The 18510-nt window shown below is 40.6% G+C and overlaps 1 protein-coding gene across 4 annotated transcripts; it reads right to left on the bottom strand.

Moving 5' to 3' along the window:
- Positions 1-4127: 4127 nt before the first annotated feature.
- LOC108132118 (CDK5 and ABL1 enzyme substrate 1) lies at positions 4128-18413 on the bottom strand. Of its 4 annotated transcripts, none has more exons than XM_043210418.2 (9): positions 17955-18413; positions 15791-17051; positions 6693-7076; positions 6502-6628; positions 6294-6442; positions 5630-5662; positions 5207-5321; positions 4963-5147; positions 4128-4901 (listed from the first exon to the last, which is right to left on the bottom strand). In XM_043210418.2, the coding sequence occupies exons 2-9, from the start codon at positions 16621-16623 to the stop codon at positions 4556-4558; spliced, it is 2172 nt and encodes a 723-aa protein (XP_043066353.1). In that variant the 5' UTR covers positions 16624-17051; positions 17955-18413; the 3' UTR covers positions 4128-4555. The 4 variants fall into 4 exon arrangements, with proteins under 4 accessions (XP_043066353.1, XP_043066354.1, XP_043066355.1 ...); XM_043210419.2 differs by having other exon boundaries at positions 18195-18413; XM_043210420.2 differs by lacking the exon at positions 5630-5662.
- Between the last annotated feature and the right edge of the window lie 97 nt (positions 18414-18510).

Below are 18510 nucleotides of genomic sequence, written 5' to 3'. Positions count from 1 at the left end.
CCCTTTTTTCTCCTGCGCCCAACTCACCGATTCAATTGAACAACGAGGAACAACAACGTTTATAATGAATGGCATGGCATGGCATGGCATGGCCAAAAAAAAAAAAAAAACTTGTGGGTGCTATGCATCCATTTAAGCCCAAAAACCCCAGGCTACCCCCCGACAAGGCCCCAACCATCTTTTCAGCCTGGCCCAGAACCAACTCCTCGCTCACTGACCAGGTTTTGCTTCTCGTTTTTTCAATGTCCCATTTCGTGTGCATATCCATTGCCAGGGTTGTCGATTTTGGATGGGATATGTCTTTTAAAAATTTTAATAAAATAGAATTATATATCTCCTTAAAATAGAAATATTAGGATTGAACTAATGTATGATGAACTAATGAACAAATGAACTAATGTATATTATTAATTAATTGGTTTTACACATTTTACTATTAAATTTTTGAATTTTCTATAAATAAAAAACGTTCGGAGACATTTTTACGATCAGTTTCAGATTTTTATTAATATAATATATTTATGGGTAATATCACGTTACTAATCTTCAATCTCGATCCATCCAATTAGTAGATATGTATATTAAAGTCTACTGAAAATTTGCATTAAAAAGTGGATTTTAAACAAAATTTGGGCTTAGATTAATAATTTAATTTAATAATAATTTAATAATAATTTGTAACTAAATGAAAAACAAATACTAACTATTTAATCAAATGTTTTGAACATCATTATAAAAATAAAAAGTTAAAAAAAAACACATATTATACTTATAATTTTTGAAAAAAACAAAATTTTGCTTCAAAATTAAATCAAGAAGTTTGGAATACCCTTCATCGTAGCCTGACAACCCTGTTCTGCTCCAGCTCCATTCAACTAATGAATGAAACCGCAAGCAGTCGAGCAGCGGCAACAACAACTTGAAACAAAAACCCAACAAAAACCCCTAATTAAAATGCATTTTCATTTGGGACGTCAGAGTGCCTTCCCCCAGCCCCAGCCCACCCAACCACCCCGTCGTTTCTCTCCCGCAGCTTCCTCTTCCTTCGAATCCACTTGACAGGGGCGTCAGTCAAGAGGGATTTCTCATTGTCTGGGCTCATTAGCTGAGTGAAGTTGCCCGCTGGAGACGCCGCTGCCAGCCGTATGAACCGCTATACCATTGTACACACTCACTCACACGTACATGTACATAGTTTGTTGGCGCCCCCACCCCCCATCCCCCTGTCAACCACAAACCCCACCCAGGGCACCCGGACCCCCCACCACTGCCACTCTGAATGGCTGCGGGCATATTTAATTACAAAAGCTGCTAATTAGGAAACGTACACACCCACGTTGGTTAATTTGTTTGCAAACCAATTAACTCGGCGCATAGTAGCAGGCGCTCAGAAAACCACAGACAGTCGACAGGCAACTCGGACGCCGACCGAGGAGGACGCGGTGCGGGGTGCAGGGGCAGGGGCAGGGGCATGGGCCTGGGCAGGGGCAGCAGCGGCGCCAGCAGCACCAGTACCAGTACCAGCAGAAGCAGCACCGGCGGTAGCAGCGGCAAAAGAAACGCGTCAGCAGTAGCTGTAGAAGCAGCAGCACCAGCAGCAGCACTAGCAGCAAATGGTATATCGGTCCCTCAGTTCGATGGGGGTCGTCGGAAGCCTTACATGGACTTGATGGCAGCAGCACCAACAGCAGCTGGATGGATGGCAGAAGGTTCCTCCGCTCCCGGAAGGAAAGCAGAGAAAGAACTTTCCAATCAGCAACGCGTGCGTGTGTGTGTGTGTGTGTGCGGAAAATGGCAAACTTAACTACTCAACTAACTAACAACTGTTAACGAACCCTGGCCACAAAAGATAAGCCAAGACATGGACTAGGGGTGGCCTAGAACAGCAGGGGTGGGGGTGGCCATACCCCAGAAACGCAAACCCAGAAACGTCTAATAAATGAAAACGAAATTTTAATGAAAAAGTTTCGTTGCGTTAGGCTTGTGAGTGTAATTACACTGAGAGAAATTAATTAAAGTGATCATGCACTGGTATCTCTAGGGAAAGTCTAGCTAAAGTATCTCTAACTTCCTAAAAAGTATCTCGACTTGTTTCTCTCTTTCTTTAATTTGATTTAAATCTTCAAATCTTTTCTCTCAGTGCACTTTTGTTCTTAATAAATGAGCCAAAGTTGGTGCAAAAGTTTCTGCCGTTCATTTATTGTTGTTTCTGGCCGGCTTCCGGACAGCACAGTGCGTGCTAATGAGTAATAAACGGGGGACGTTTCTGCTGCTGCCGTTTGCTGCTTTTGTTGTTTCTGCCTCCTGGTGGCAGTGGCAGTGGGGGAGGGTTAGGCACCCCCACCCCCGCGACCTAGACGAACGCCAGACGTGAATGTCAGGCGAACAGACCCGTCGAGCAGCATTCTCTGCCAAGAGTGAGAGATATTGCGAAAATGGCCGCATAGAGAGAGAAAGGTAGCGATAGAGACAGAACCGGAGAAAGGGGGGCGTGGCAAAGGGAGAGACCACAACCTTCAGTTCCGGCTCGGCTTTCGCGTTAATTAGTTTTGAGCGCTTTCATTATGCAGCTACATGTGGCAAGCCAGAGAATCGAGCAGGACGGCGGGGGGAAGCTCTGGGGGGTGGGGGCACTGATATGCCATCATGTCATTATCTCCGGCAGTTCCATCTGACTCTGCTAATGAGCTTTTTTGAACTGAATCTCAAATGTGCCTCAATTAAATGTTTCAACTTAGCTGATTACATTTTAATGATAAATCTTTTAAATTGTAAATTAATTGGAAGGAAGCTACCAGGTACATACTTTAAATTAAAATATCTATAAAATATTATGAAATTTCTTTAAAATTTGTATTATAATAGAAATTAATCCCATTATTTTTATGAATTTTTTAAAGCAACGCTTAGAGTATATTTTAGACTTAAATAATGAATCCCTCATACTTCTCTATAACGTATACCTCTATCTTATTTAAATATGTATAAAATGATCTAAAAGTTCTTCAAAATATGTATTATTTAATAAATAGGTCAAATATTTTTTTTTAAATTTTTAAATGTTTAATAGTGATATTAATAAATTTAATTTTTGACAATGAATTTGAAACTTGAAATTTTAAGTTTAAATGGAAATATCTATAAAATGAAATAAAAGATCCTTACAGTATGTATTAATGTAACTTCAAAATGTGTATTATAATATAAACAAATAAAATAAATAATAAATAAAATTATTTTTTGAAAATTTTCAAAATTATGGACATTACATTAGGGTACATTATGGACTTAAATGTTGATTTCTTATATACTTTTAAATTGTAAGTTTTATTGAAAATATGATTAGAATGATCTGAAACTTGTTAAAAAAAATGTATTTTATGAAAAACGAAACCAAAAACTTTTTTTTTATATATTTAAAGCTGTGTTTAGGGTATAATTTAGCTTTATATAGTCACTACCTCTAAAAGGGAACAAATAAAAATGATTGCTGATAAGGCTAAAAACGATTGCATTGCATTACATATATGTACATATATAATATATAATATATTTACTCAAACACGTAGCAGCAACCTATGCCCATTTGCTGGCTGCCCGAAACGCTTCCCGAGCCAACAATAATACTCGTACAAAGCCAACGTTATCACAAAAGAGGTAACAGGCCCGAAAAGTCAATGTGCATGGCACGTCCAACCCCCCGCAGATCCCCCCTACAATTCTACGGCACGTGTGCGTAGCCCGCTTTTTTTTGGGTTATCGGCACCCGTATTTGTTTATGGTAGAGAACTCTTTTTCTTTTTTCCAGCCACTCCACCTGTTGCTGGTCGCTGAGCGCCTGATGCGCTGGCAAATAATCGATCGTCAGTTATTTATTGATTTCTGATTGATGGGCCCTCGATGCGATTTGATTCGAGGGGGCACCCCGCCCCCCATGGGCCATTGGAAGGGGTGAACGTGGGATCTTTAAAACCGTCGGGGCGGATTAGCCAGCTTTGGGCATGCGGCAAGCAGCAAACGGCAATAGGCCGAGATCGTCGCCGCGGAAATTTGAATAATAATATTACCAGCGTTACAACAACAGGGGCGAGTGCGATAAGCGCTTAACTTATCAATGCATAAATTAATTCGTTTTTGTTAACTTTAGTTTATTCATTTTTGAAATGTCTATAACAGAAACCCAAGAAATTGTATGCAATATACGTATAACTTTTCTAAAACATAAACACTTACGAGCCTACGAACCCTTTGGGGAAAAAGGGTATTATGGATATAATTATTTTCTTTTTTTTGTTATTTTTTTTTGTTTGTCTTCCGTATTTCATTAGCAAAAAGAACTTATGTAGCTACGCCTTAGATCTAGCAATATTATTGAATCGTTTGAAAGCCCAACACCCGTAAGTATGCTACGGCCGAGCGGTTAAGTACGATCGCCCGCCGAAAAGTAGGCAGCGCCTCGCCGACTCCTGCGACTGCCCTTGCGGACTAGTTGCTGCACAGCCTGCGCCGCCGCCAGAAAACTCCTTTCCCCGCCGCCGAAGCGGCTTGGCCAGTCCTAGGATTCGTAGAGCAGCCGCTGGTAGTGGGGCAGCACCTCGTGCCGATGGACATGCAGGCTGAACTCCAGGGCCACCAGCACCGCAAACTCCGAGGATATGAGCTCCTTGCGATTCAGCCGGAACACGCTCTCCGTCTTCTCGATCAGGCTCTTGAGGGCCTCGCCCTTCACGTCGTTCATCTTGGCGCTGAGCAGCAGACAGGCGCCGGCGCACAGCTTGCGGTTGCTCTTGTTGATCAGGTTGGCCAGGATGAGCTTCTCGAAGTACACGTACGCCTGGGAGATGGTGACCAGGTCGATGCGCGAGTCCAGCTTGTTGATGCGACGCATTTCTCGCTTGATGCTGAAGGAGACAATATTATAATTAGTTTTTAATCTTGGTATTATCTTAGATCTTGGCTCACCTCCTCAGCTTGCTCAACGTGAGCTGTATGGTGGGGAACTTTTCACGGAACTTGTCGTTCAGCTCCTTCTTCAGATCCGAGGGACGCACATAGTCGATCACGGATGTCATGTACGAGGTGAAGGTAAGCAAGGTGCGGTGCTTGCCGGCAATCAGTTCAGGATCATCCAAAATGCTGGCCGAGTACTAAAAACAAACATGGAGTTTTAGAAAGGAGATATTTTTCAAAAAGAAGGTAGACTCACTGCTTGCCCACGAGATGAATCCCCCAGGATGACGCTCTCAATGTCCATGTCCAGTTTCAAGTCTGGCGTGGGACTAGCAGCACTGTTCCGGTTGTTGTTCTCATACGTGAAGCACCTATGAACATTTTGGGGAAAAGATTTAAAGTATTTTCAAGATATAGGAAGATAGGAATTCTAGAGTAGAGCGTGAGAAGGCGGGTTGGGGTTAGTTGAAGCATCATCGTTGTTCGTGGGATGTGTGTGAAATTCAGAGGGTGTGTGTTTTTTGGGATATGTGATATTGGTTAGTGGACTAAAAGCTTTACATTTATTGTTTTTTTTTTCTTTTGCAACCAACCACGATATGGATCGGAGTCTTGGTCGAATCCATAGCGCGGTTGGACAGTAAATTATTTTGTCTTATTAGCTGTTTTTTAAATTTACCATTTGCCTTGACGTTTGGTTATGGTTTTTGTGCTGAAACGAAGTAGTGCAAAGCGTTAAATGAATTAGCAAAAGGTAATGCCACATAATGTATTAAGGTATTGGTTTTTTTTTTCTCATTTGGGTCAACTATTACCGAACCAAAACAAAGATAATAACTGAAAATAATATCACTACGAATAGTATCTTTTGCCTAGCAAGCAATACGGTTTGGATCTTACGACTTCTGTGTTATATAAAAGCCAAAAATGTGCTGACTTAGAGATACTCTATTTGTTGGATAACATCAAGCAAGCGGCTCTTCATGAGTCAGATTAATAGGTCTTGTTTGGTCAGCTAACTGGCCAACTGGCCCCTCGGCCCAACACGAGCCAAAGATAGGCTCTCCAATTACCAGGTAACTCGAGGAGCTAACAATGAAGCTTTATGTAAACACTGGGCTTCGAATATCTGATTACAATACTACATTATAAAGTAATATCATCCATTACAAGTTAGGATTACGTTGTTTAGTTAACCTTATATATTAATCATTCGGTTATGAGATCTTAATGAATGATTCAAATGGCACATAATGGTCATAATGGGTCTGACTGAATGGGTTGTACAAAAATGATACGAAACTGGTCTCGATTCTGGAAACCGACTCAGATCCGACACCAACCTTGCAATGCCGTGGTTCTTAAGAGCAGCTGTACTCGTGATCTCCATTTGATTCTCGAAAATGGAAGGGTTTGTCGAGGCATTTCCATGCTTCTTGCGTTCTTTTTCATACTGACGCGAAGGTATCAACAGGTGGCCATAGGAGATGTCCTAAGAAAGTACGAATTTTATTAAGAATAGGTCTTTATTATTCTATAGAGTAGTCTTACCTGACCACTTTCGGCCTTTTGGATGCCCAACAAATCAAAAGGATCAAAGGGTGCATCGTTGATGGAGCTCAAGGGGCGTGAAGTGGAAGGGTTCCTGCGACGACGATCCTCCTTGCGGAACTCGGCCCTGGAATAGAAAACATTATAATTATTAATTGCCTTTACGTAAGCTTAGGATAGCCAAAACTCACCTTCCATTCTTGCCCTTGTAGTACGGCAGAGCGGAGAATATGAAAAAGGGCACCTTGCGGGACACCAACACCATCCGCTCATCTCTGCCCTGACCCAGTCCCAGCGCCTGGGCTCCGGTTCCCCGTCTGCCATCACTGATCTGCACCGACTTGCTCAGGCTGTTGCGGAAGCTGCCCGCAAAGTTGCCCGCCGGCGTCAGGCTCTCCGTGCTGCTGTCATCCGTAATATGACTGACACTGGACCCGCTCAGCACATAAGTACGCTTCAGGCCTCCTCCAACGGCGATGCTCGAATTGGAGCCCGCCCGCATACCAGGCGCCGTGTTTAAACGGGCCCTCCTCTCCGGCTGCAGGTTCTGGTCGCTGGCCCCATTGCTAAAGGTTCTGTGGAAGAGACAAGAATCCAAGAATCAGAGATCGGTTAGAATCAAAACGATCTAAGGAGCAACAGGCGCTCAAAAATCCGAGAAGCGTGAAAAACATGCGCGGAGCGATACAAAAACGCGTTGGGCTGAACCTTGAAGGCTGTGTTGTTTTTTTCGCCTCTCAGTTGTTGCTTTTTTCGAAATACGTTTATTTTCGGTATTTATAAATTCAATGACAAATGCGAACGAAGAGCCAAGAGATGAGTTTTTAGCCGCTTTTGGTAATCATTTCAAGCTGAAGTTCAAAACTAACTAAAGAGCTTTATTTTATTTCTTTGATTTAATTTATTTCTTTTAAATCTTAAATTCAAATATTAGAAAGTTTTGGTAGTTCTAAGTAGTTGTGGGTTTTAATTACTATTTTATGTTCTTATAATCATCTCAAGCTAAAGTTCGAGACTAGCTACAAAAATTTCTTTAAAAATTTGTTTTAAAATATTACTGAGAGTAGTACTGGGTATTGGGTATAATTTTTATTTTTATAATCATTTGAAGCTTATTATTATAATATTAGAATATTATTATTATAATGTGAGTTTATTAAAATAATCTCAAGCTGAAGTTCGAAACTAGCTACCGAAATCTTTTTGTAATATTTTCTTTAAGAATTTCTATTTTAATATTTCTAAGATTAGTACTGGGTATTAGGTATTATTTTCATAATAATCTCAAGCTAAAGTTTATTTTAAAATGTATTTCTTGTAATATATTTATCAAAACATTTTTAGATTAGTGCTGGGTATGTATATTATTTGTATAAAACTATGTATATTATTTCTTCCCTATCTATAAGTATATTTATTTTTTTTTCCTAAAAATTCAGCTATTTTTGGAACCGCATCACCCCCATCCATCCCTTGGCTAATCAGCAGGAGGCCTCGTCACACCCCTCATGCAATGATCGATATTTTCACAGGGCAACAGAGCCGAGAAGAAGGCACCGCCACCGAGACCGCACCGACACCGCACCGCTCCAAGATTTTCCATTGTGCGTATACGCGGGGTCTAAGGGCGATCCGCCTTATCGCTAGTGCTGTTGTGTTGCGATGTGTGTTTGTGGTTGTTTTGTGTATTTTTGGAAATCAAACACAAAAACACAGACATACAATGTGTGAGCAAGTGTGTTGTCTGCATTGTATGCGCTGAAGGGCAAGCAAGCAGCCAGCTAGGCAGCCCAGCCAGCCCAGCCGAAACAACAAATACGAGAAAAGCAGCATAAAATAGTCAATTAGCCAACTGAAGTCGACGTCTTTGTGGTGGCTGAGCGCCTGGCCGATTACCTTGGGATAATTGGTCTAGGTCGAGGTTAAAGCCGGAAAACTCCGAGTGCGAGTGTGGGGTAATCCTCGAGGTGACGATTTTGCGTTAATTAGTCGGACAAAGTGCAACCAGAGCTCTGCCATTCAGGCAAGAAGCCCCTGGCCCCAGTCCCCCTGGACTCTGATGGAGAATTATTATGATGGAGGTGGCGGCGCCTAGGCTGTCATAACCCGTTAATTAGTTGGAGCATTCTAACAGGCTCGCAGAGTTGCCAAGCCAGAAGTTATTTTTACTTCCTAACCACTCTAAGCAGATGGGGGGCAGCAGCTGAACAAGAAGAGGAAGAAGAAGCACCAGCTACCAAGACTCCAAAATAAATGCGTTTGCCTATTTCCCACTATGTGTGTGTGTGTGTGTGTTTGTTTGTGCGGAAAAGGGCCGGGCAAACATTTACTTTCATGCGTTTGCTTTTGTTGTTTTTCGTATTGACTCGCTAATGAGCGTGATAGAGATGGAGTTTGGTGTGAGATACTAGCATGTGTGTGTTTGTGTGTCTGGTGATAAGAGATAATGACCCCGTGCGTGAGTGAAAGAGATAAGTGGCTGCACCCAAAAAATAGTGATGCAAGTGTGCGTGTTTTTATGCCATAGGTTTTCTATATTTTCTATTTTTTTTTTTTGGGAACTACTTCCAGTCTTAGCTGAGCTCCTGTGATAAAATAAACAATATTCAGATTCTTTCATTATTTTGGATCAATTTACAAAAATACTCGGTATTTTAGGTGAGAGTATTGAAATTTGTACTTTTAAAAAAGTGTTGGAAAAGCTTCAAGTTTGGTAGGAAAGTGTGATGAAATATCCTTGAAATTTTTGTTTGATTATGGAGGCGATAAGCTGCTGAGTTATTTCTAAACAGCCTTGTTCTTTTTTTGTTATTTAATTTTCTTTCGAAATATCAAGACACTTTTGCCGAGATATCTGGAACTAGAAGGAATCTATCCTTTTTGATGGTTAATAATGTTAAATGACCAATATTAAAAGTTCAACTTTAAAAAGTGTTGGGAAAGCTTTCAAGTTTGGCAGGAAGTGTGTTAAAATACTTTTGATATTTTTTATTTGATAATAAATATCTATTTCGACTTTTCCAAAGTATCTGGAAGGCTTTTCCAGCTGAGACTTTCCTTTTGATTTGCAAATATTCACTAAAATAGTGTAAAAGTGGCAGTAATAATAAATCCTACTACCGATAGTGTTGGAAAAGGATTTAATTTAGACAGGAAAGTGTGATAAGAAAACATTACACTATGTTATTTGATAACAGAGACTGTAGTTTATGAGCTTGGTAATTACAAAGCAGCTGTTCTATTATTTACTTATTTACTTTTGAATACACTTGCCAGTATTTGGAACTATAAAGATACAACTATCCTTTCGCTTTGCATATATTGACTTGAATAGTCTTTAAGAGAAAGTTTAAAAAATTCGACTTCAAAAACTGTTGGAAGAGCTTTAAAGTTTGCCAGAAAAATGTGATAAAATTCCCTTGAAATGTTTATTTGATAACAGAGACTTATGTTTTCATGGCTTTAACTATAAACCCTTATCAGCTTGGTAATTACAAAACAGCCTTGTTCTAAATTTTTATTTCCTTTTCTATAGAAACCTAAAAGATACTTTTGCCAAAGTATCTAGGCCGCACTTCCAGCTGTGATTTTCAGATGTACTTTAGAGAGTCTATCTCTTTGATTTGCAAATATTGACCGAAATACTGCTACTAAACGCCTAAACAAATATACTTTTCGCGTCTGCACACGAGAGCAGGCAAATAAATCAAGCTCACCGCCGAATCGAAAATATTTTAATTGCGCTATGTTTGCCCCGCTCACCCCCCCTTCCTCCCAGGCCCAGGCCCCACAACCAATCTTAGATCGTGTCAGAAAGCTTTCAAAAGTTGACTAGTATGGGTGTATGTTTGTTTGTTTGTGTTTGGGTGAAGCAATCAAATCAACTGAGTCAATTTTGCTTTTATCAGGAGAACTGGCTTTTGTCATTGTGTTTTGTTGTTGTTGTTTCTGGTGTTATCATCGAGCTGTACGAGCAAACAGATGTTAATGGAAGCCAACTCTTTATATAACTATCCATTTGAATAGATCACGTGCCCGGGGTTTCAAGTGGCCCATCAAAACAAATAAAAATTAAAATATTACAGATGCATTTGCATTACGAGTTTTTTAAAAAACACTACGAGATTGTTGAGGTCCCCTATAATATTTGGGAGAATGACGCACATGGGGCAACCGTAATCAATCGAACTTATAGCTCCTCTTCTCACCTCGATAAGGTCCCAGGTCCACCTTTGAGCGGTAAACCAGCAAAAACCATATATATAACAATAACAATAATCGTGTTAGGAAAGGCGAGCGTAACAAAAGAACAAACGCTTGTAAACAAACGGAAAACACAAAGGAGAATTCCGAAAAAGACCTCCGGCTACTCTTGTTTACTTTTCTAGCTTTAGGCCAAAAGTAATTACATAAGGCCAGCGGAATAGCAACAAAATAGTGTATATTTACATGTTTTATCGAAGGCCGGTCTACATTTTGCAATTAATTATTTGTTTGCAATGAAATACGATTGTTTTTTTTTTTTTTTTAAGAAGTATGCTTCGATTCTCTCTAGTTTGCTATTTATGAAATCCACACTTTTTCCTCAAAAAAGTCACAAAGCCATTCGGGGGAACTTCAGATAAAACAAGAAAAGGAAGGTTACTTAGAAGGAAGGAGAAGTTTATATACCCTTTGAGTAATTATTTAAAGTTTTTGAAGTAGAAGTAGTAGTTTCAGTTTAGTAAAGTAGTTTCAGAAGTAGTAAAGTAAGCAATTTTAACAGTCTTTCAACGATCTAAACGTGGCTTAAACTCCCTACAACACCAAGAAATCTACTAAAATGTATTTTTTTTTAATATTTGGATTATATAGTTTGTTTTTTGTGTACTACTAGTATGATATATATAGTAATATAGAAGTAAAATTGGTAGATTAAAAAAAACAACTTTAAATAAAATAGTTCATCAAGTATTTAAATATTTTTAATAGTTTATAATAGTTCATTCTTTTTGGATATAAAGTAACGATTTAATATTAAAAAAAAATGGAAAGTATTACCCAATATTTTCTATGGCAGCTTTAGGCTATAATGGCCCGAATAGAAAAATTGTTTTAACATTATACCATATATTTGTAAGCATTTCCGCAATTTAAAAAAATCCTAAAAAATGTATAGCTTTAAAACTGAGCAATTAAAAGGCATTAAAAAAGACTGAAGGACATTGTCTATCTGCTTATAGATATAAACTTATTTTTATCACTGCTTTTCATACTTTTAACCAACATTTAATAGTACCCTTTGCAAGAGTATAACAATAAAAAAACATGGGAGAACCAAACCAATCCGCTTTTTATGGCCAAATATAGTGGCGAAAGCCACTGAAGCAGGCAGACACAACATTAATGAAAAATGGCCAGATATGATGGGCCACAGACCGTTGGCTTGTTGGCTAGACGAGTACATACATATGTATACTATATGTTATATGCAAATAAAGTCGCAATTGTTGGGATGATAAGTGGCTTTTGTGTTTTATATCGCTGTTTAAGCGAATCCAACAAAGAAGTTGCAATAAATACATATATTTGTGTTTGCAATGTGGATTAGCGTTCGTGTGACTGTGGCATATTTTATCAGCGCGGAGCTTATCGTTCGTTTCTTGATAGACAAGCGTGTAAATGGAGCTTTATGGGAGTGTCTGTGTTGATTTTACGAAATCCCCTCAAGACAAACCCAACAAGCTAGACCAGTTAGGAGTCCTAGGGTTGCATCCTGCATCCTGCATCTTGCATTTCTTTGTTCTACTGACACACATATCAGTGGTCCTCGAAATCAACCCTTTCGCTGGACGACCTTGAACGCCTGTTTGTCAGGCTTCAGGATTAGAACCTTTCGCACAAGTTGGGTTGCAAAAAAAGACACATACATATATAATATATATATGTGGTGCGTATGCGAATATAAACAAGAACAAGAACGAGGGAAACCGGTTCTTATTACGTCGTCGATTGCATAAAACTCTAAGCCCAAGGTTACCCAGTTTTTGGACCAAGACGGGGGGCCTGGACAGGTTTGCAGCCTCGACATTGACATTGACATTGTCCTTACCCCCGAGGGCAGAAGGAGGATGGCAGCAGGAAAGCTCGGCAGCAGCTCAAGTTCAATGTCAAGCTTTGGCGTTGCCGGCTTGCTGCCCCTCGGAGAGGCATTAAATCAAATTAAGGGCCCATGACGCAACCTCTGTGGAAATTAAGTGCAAAAGGGGATTATAATATCTCTGCCACATAAAAAAATTGTTTACGTTTTCGGTAAAGTTTTGTCCATTCTTCTCGGTTCCCATTCATCGGAACAAACTCCACCAGTCTCAGGTTTCAAAACAAAAACTGGACTGAAGTGGTTTGTTTTGGTTTTCGAATTGCGTCGCAATTTGTGTTCATCCGGAGGAGCCCTTGGACTCGGGGGGTATTCGAGCATGCGCAGCACTTTGCAGGAAAGTTAGGAATCCCTTCCATATCGCATAACAAAATATTTGGCATTGCAACAATTTGCCCACTGAGGAGGATGTGCTGACAGTGTCATAATAGTTCTAGCCATTCCAGAGCGGAAATAGTAGAGTAATATTAGAATTGTGGGTATTTACAAACCATACTATGTTGGAAGTGCCTTGTTTACGAACTGCTGAAGTTTCAAAGTATTCCTAGATGGGACTTTTTGCTATTTTGTGAATGAAACCCAAGATTTGTGGGTAAAAAATAGTACTTTGTGGGGGGATAACATTTATAGAAGTTTGAGTTTCTGTGAGTCAGAATGTTGGGAGAATTATAGCTACTTGCTGGGGTTTTTAAGTAACCATTATATCACCTGACATCGCCTTATCGATTGCTTAAATAATCTCAGAAAAATACGATCAGTGCCACATGTTCAAAGATAACCCCGCTGAGAGATCGTCCGATATGGCCCTCAAATAAAACCGAATATCAAGATCTATTCCAAGCTATCTTATCAGATGTCTTGCCGTATATGATTGGTCATTCAGATCCGATAAGGTAACTAATTTGGCTTTCTTCGTGTTGTTAGCAAATTAGCCAACGGAAACATGATTTGCCAGAACAAATGCCCCTGACAGGACGATGAAAAGCCAGTTGGCCGGGGTCCAAGTGCATTTCAGATGACAACCATAATAATAATGCATCCGAGACCTCCCAGACCCTAGACCCGAAACGGGTTAGGCCACCAGTTGAGTGACACCCCAAAAGCAAAAGAAATCGAAACCACTAACGAGTGGGTTGCTAGAGAAGAAAAAATGCCGAGACGTCGGCCGAGCGCGACTGAAAAATTGAAAAATTCAAAGCTGCAACGAAACAAGGTCAGTTTGTCAAAGCGCAACGACTGCAGCTGGCTGGGTAGCTGGCTGGGCTAACGACTATTCGAGAGTTCAACGTAACTTGTTTTGGCATTGAGGTGAAAGCTCCTGGGGATGCAGCACTCAACGAGGCGAGAGCTTTCCGCCAAGAAATTACAGAAAGAAAGGAGGCCCCGCCGGAAGTTCAAGGAGGTTTACGAGTCTAGCGATTTACGAGCGTTTCATTGGCGTTCTTATTGGCGTTCGCTCTCCGCCAAAAGCGGTTCCCATTGCGCAATTCGGTTGCGTGTACTCTGGCTAGGCTCTTGGATAGATAATATCCATGATTCACCTGTCGCCTCCGAAAATACACACTCTAACAAAGCGATTGTAACGCTGACAGGTCATTTAAATGCGTGACAAACCATCGACGCCACAACAAAAGCTTCAATTTAAGGGGGTATGTGGGTTTTATGAACAAAAAAAATGATTATATTTATATAGAATTATTTTTAATATAAAATAATATACTTTTATAAGCAACTTTGTGGTGATGTGGGGATAAAGAAATACAAAATTGTTAAAGAATTCTTATGATTTTGTAAAAAAAGAGCTTTAAAATTTGAATCATTTTTTGTAGATAGTTCTATGTAATATTTTCGTTGTAATTCTTATGAAAATATTACATTTTAAGAACAAATGCCTTGTTTAATTACTAGTTTTTGGTATCTCGTAGATTAGTTTGAACTTTTATCAAAATTGGCTTTGTATTTCACGTGAAAATGAGTCCACTGATTCAAAAACATTGTTTTTAAAGAAATTTATACTTTAAGAACCCGAAAAAAGGAATTTACCTGAAAAGCTCTCCTACTTTTAGTTAAATCTCAAACAATATTACTTTATAACCAAAAAATAAACCAGAAATCTTTCAAAAATAAAAAGAAAAAACCAACCAAAAATATTTATTTTTTGAGAGCATAACAACCATGTTACCCCCTTTAAACGACCACCTCCTTCAAAAACAGAGGGCGCGCTGGGCCAGCATGCAATTGTTGTTTGAATTGGCTGGCTTTTTGCGGGGCACGCTCTCTAATTCACGTTAATTGAGCTGGCACACGTCGTTGAATGAATGAATCGAGCAGTTGGCCCCTCCTGACCAGTAGCCACTAAATTCGAGGCGTATTTTTAGCAACAGCCACAGCAACAGGCCCACTCTAATTATGACCAAGCAGGCGCCAAAAACGTGCAAACATTGAAAGTCCCCGAACACGAAAATAGGGAAAATCTTGGGGTAATATTTTAATATTTATTTTAATTTCAGAAAACGTTTATAAATAAACCCTCCTCGGCCAGTTGTTGGGGGTTTCAGTTCATTGTTTCTGAATTCGCACGGTTTACGCAGCATTTTCGATCGCCTCTGAGACTTTTGTAAGCAAATTAGAAGCCAAGTGTCAATTGGCCAAAAGCGTTGGCGGAAATCTCAATCAACTGGGGGGCAGGAGGGAAAACCGACACCAATTATGACGACAAAATTAATTGAATTGAGCTAGAATTCCGGGAGATCCAGTAGAGTGATTCACCCAGCTGGGATGAGGATTGTTGCTAAAGAAAGAAAAGCATTTTCAGGAAATGTTGGAAAATTCTGTGCACTTGACGTCAGTTGTCAATCAAGAGAGCGGGTTTTTCTTCAGGTGTTTGAGGTTCAGACTAATTAATAGATATCTTGGATGGTATTTCTTATATATGGATGTAGCTCCTTAGTTTCCCACGTCATAGAATCTTATTAGAGCTCCTATATCTTAGTCCAGTACTCTGTCTCGATAGATAACAGATCCGACATGGTTTATAGACCTTAACCGTATAAATTTTATTTTATTTCTAATTTTATAGAGCTATAAGGTTTTATGAGTGATATAACAGCCATAAGAAAATAAAAATTTTAATAGATAATTTCAGTGACTCACCGTTCCCTTAGCGGTAGTAGCTTGGCCGATGACACTCCTGTCCCTGATCCGCCGGTAACGCCACCGCCGCTGCCCAGATTGGACACCTTGAGCGGTATCTTGACGCTGTCGGAATCGCTGCCACTCTCGGCACCCGATCCCCCACTGCCGGCGGTGCAGGCCCGTGCCTGCCGCTGTTGCAGCTGGTTCTGCTGCTTGATCATATTGCCACTGCCCGGTGCCGGAGCACTTGCTGCTGTTGCCTGGTGGGGCTGACGGCCAGACGAGGTCGGGCGCTTTATGTTGCGTCGCTCAGCCGGCGCCGATTGGCCGGCTTTGGCTGGCAGGACGTTCATCAGGTGGTGACCCATATTTTCAGTTTCACTAAAATGCCCGTCACCATCGCTGGCAGCACCGGCGCCGGCTGTGGTGCAGTCGTCCAGACCGAAGCCACCATCGATGCCCATATGGACATCGGCGCTGCATAGGAGCGGCGAGCAAGGAGCTCCATTTTGCTGATGTTGTTGTTGGTTTTGTTGATAATGTGGCTGCTGTTGTTGTTGTTGTTGTTGTTGGTGCGGTTGTTGGTGCTGCTGCTGCTGCTGCCGCTTCTGATGGTTGTGATGCGTGGCCGAGTGGCTGCGCTGGTGGTGATGCTGCTGATAGTGCGGATGATAGCCTCCTGTGCCGAGTCCCAGCGAGGTTGGATTCCTATTATGGTTGCAGAGCAGGCTGCTGCCGAATGTTGCGCCAAATTTAGTGTCCCGGTGGGTGCCATCTAACGAGATATTCGATAGGAACGAGATCGCAGCCAGTCTGCGCCTGTGTCTCGTCTTGTTGAGCGAACTTGCCATTAGGCGATTAACCCTTGGAGTCTTGAAGAAAGTTTAACCGAAGCTTTGTCAGCGTTGTTGGGTCTTTTTGGGTTTCAAAAGCAGTCCCCCGTCAAGTGGAGTGCTGGAATGTCTAGTTCTCTTGCACTTTTCTGGAACAATCTCACGTCTATATCCTCTATATTGCACTCACAAGCTAATGGATTTATTTTTTAAAATTTTTACTTTTTTTTTTTAGCTTTCTTTTATTTATTTAACTCTGATTTTTATCAATTAAGTTTTTTAGTCTCTAAACTCGCAGACGAATTAAAAAACAAACTACTGATGCGCGCCATGGTGATTGATTTTTATAAACACTATTTTTAATCGAAAGAATTATTTAAAATTTATTTAATTTTAACACTTTATTTTATTTTTTTAAGAATATGCGTTGTTGCGTCGATTGTTGGCTGCAAGTAGAAACAGGAAAGAAGACAGAAACTGAATCAATAAGCGTGGAAAAGCTGCTTTTGGCCAAAACGAAGCTTTGGCAGAGTATTCGTGGGATACAGATGAAGTCTTGATGGGTTGCCATGGCAGGTGGATATTGTTAGATATCTGTTAGATACTTTTGGACAAACATTTATTCAACTAATTAGTACTATTTCTTAAATTGGAAACTTTTTCTCAAAATTAGAGAATCATTACAAAGTCTGCTTAATAATACCCTTTTTTGTGGATGGTACTGTGATTTTTGCAAGCTGGTCGTGGCAGGCGGAAAACTCTTTGGCCGAAAGACAAAGAAAGCTTTCGCTGGCTGCAAAAAGCTGCACTCGAAGCGGCTCAAAGCTGCTGAGAGCCAGTCTCTGGTACTGCTGCCAAGGCTTACTGTGTCACTCGGGTGGTTGGTCGCTAGGGGGTGGGTGGGGGACTCTATTCTGAAACCGGCAATGATTTCCTCCTCGAGGGTCCTACTGTTTACATTAGATGCGCCGCTCTGGACCTAAAAAGCCGAAAATTTTCCGCTTAGCAGGTCACAAGTGCGTGGAAAATTTTTGGGCTCGAAATCAGCTGATTGAAGGGCTGCAGCAACAACAAAAACACCATAAAAGGAAGCTGATTTTCCGGGGGTTGGTTTCTACTTGACCAGAAAACCGAACCGAGTCTAATTGGATTATCTGGACCAATTGGAATGCCGAACAGGCAAGTCTGAACCTGTCGCCTGACTATTTAAATTTTTTATTTAAAAAAAAAGAGAGAAAAAAAATCAATGCAAAAAATTAAAATTTATGACACAGACACACACACACACATACACATTCACACCAGTGCAAAATGCGTATGACGTGTGCCGAGTTGTTACTTGTTCTTACCACTTAGGATATGAGGTTGCTAGCTGAGCATTTAGTTATATTCGTTTATTGGTTATCGGTCTATGAAGAGAAATGTTTCAAGCGCGTCATATTGGGCTATTTATAGGGGGCTCGCAACTAATTTCGAAAAGACTTTGATTTTTTTTCGCCTCTTGGCTGCCAACTCGCCTGCGCCTCCTCAGGCCCTCTCTCTTTCTCTCTTGCGTCTGTGTGTCGGTCTTGGGTCTCGGTCGCACTCACGCAGCTGCCCCTTCGTTGCGTAAATTATGCAAAATGCAGGCCAATTACGATTTGTTTACAAAGAACTCCTTCACGGATCGGTGTTATGTTGCTGGGCGATATAGCGAGCGCGGTACGTAGGCTGGGTGAAATTCGCGAACCAAGTGAGAATCAGAAAATCCGCCGCAACGACGAAAACATCAGCAGACGGGCTTCCACAAAATTCACGAACGACTGACAGTGTGACCAGATCGCACGAAAGTACTAGGTTAGTAGTGGAAAATTACAAACATCTTATTATTTTTTATTTAATAATTTACAATTTATCTATTAATCA

Source organism: Drosophila bipectinata, chromosome 2R (assembly GCF_030179905.1).
Source record: "Drosophila bipectinata strain 14024-0381.07 chromosome 2R, DbipHiC1v2, whole genome shotgun sequence".
Classification (NCBI taxonomy): Eukaryota; Metazoa; Arthropoda; class Insecta; order Diptera; family Drosophilidae; genus Drosophila; species Drosophila bipectinata.
Note: the sequence above shows the minus strand (reverse complement) of the source record. Positions and strands in the feature narration are given on the sequence as shown.

Bases quoted from the DNA above. Each gene is read 5' to 3' on its own strand.
- LOC108132118 (XM_043210418.2), bottom strand. From the start codon at position 16,623: ATGGCAAGTTCGCTCAACAAGACGAGACACAGGCGCAGACTGGCTGCG. The intron at 6,443-6,501 runs GTAAGACTACTC...GTACTTTCTTAG, and splicing joins AAAAGGCCGAAAGTGGTCAG to GACATCTCCTATGGCCACCT. The intron at 5,148-5,206 runs GTGAGTCTACCT...GTTTGTTTTTAG, and splicing joins ATTCATCTCGTGGGCAAGCA to TACTCGGCCAGCATTTTGGA.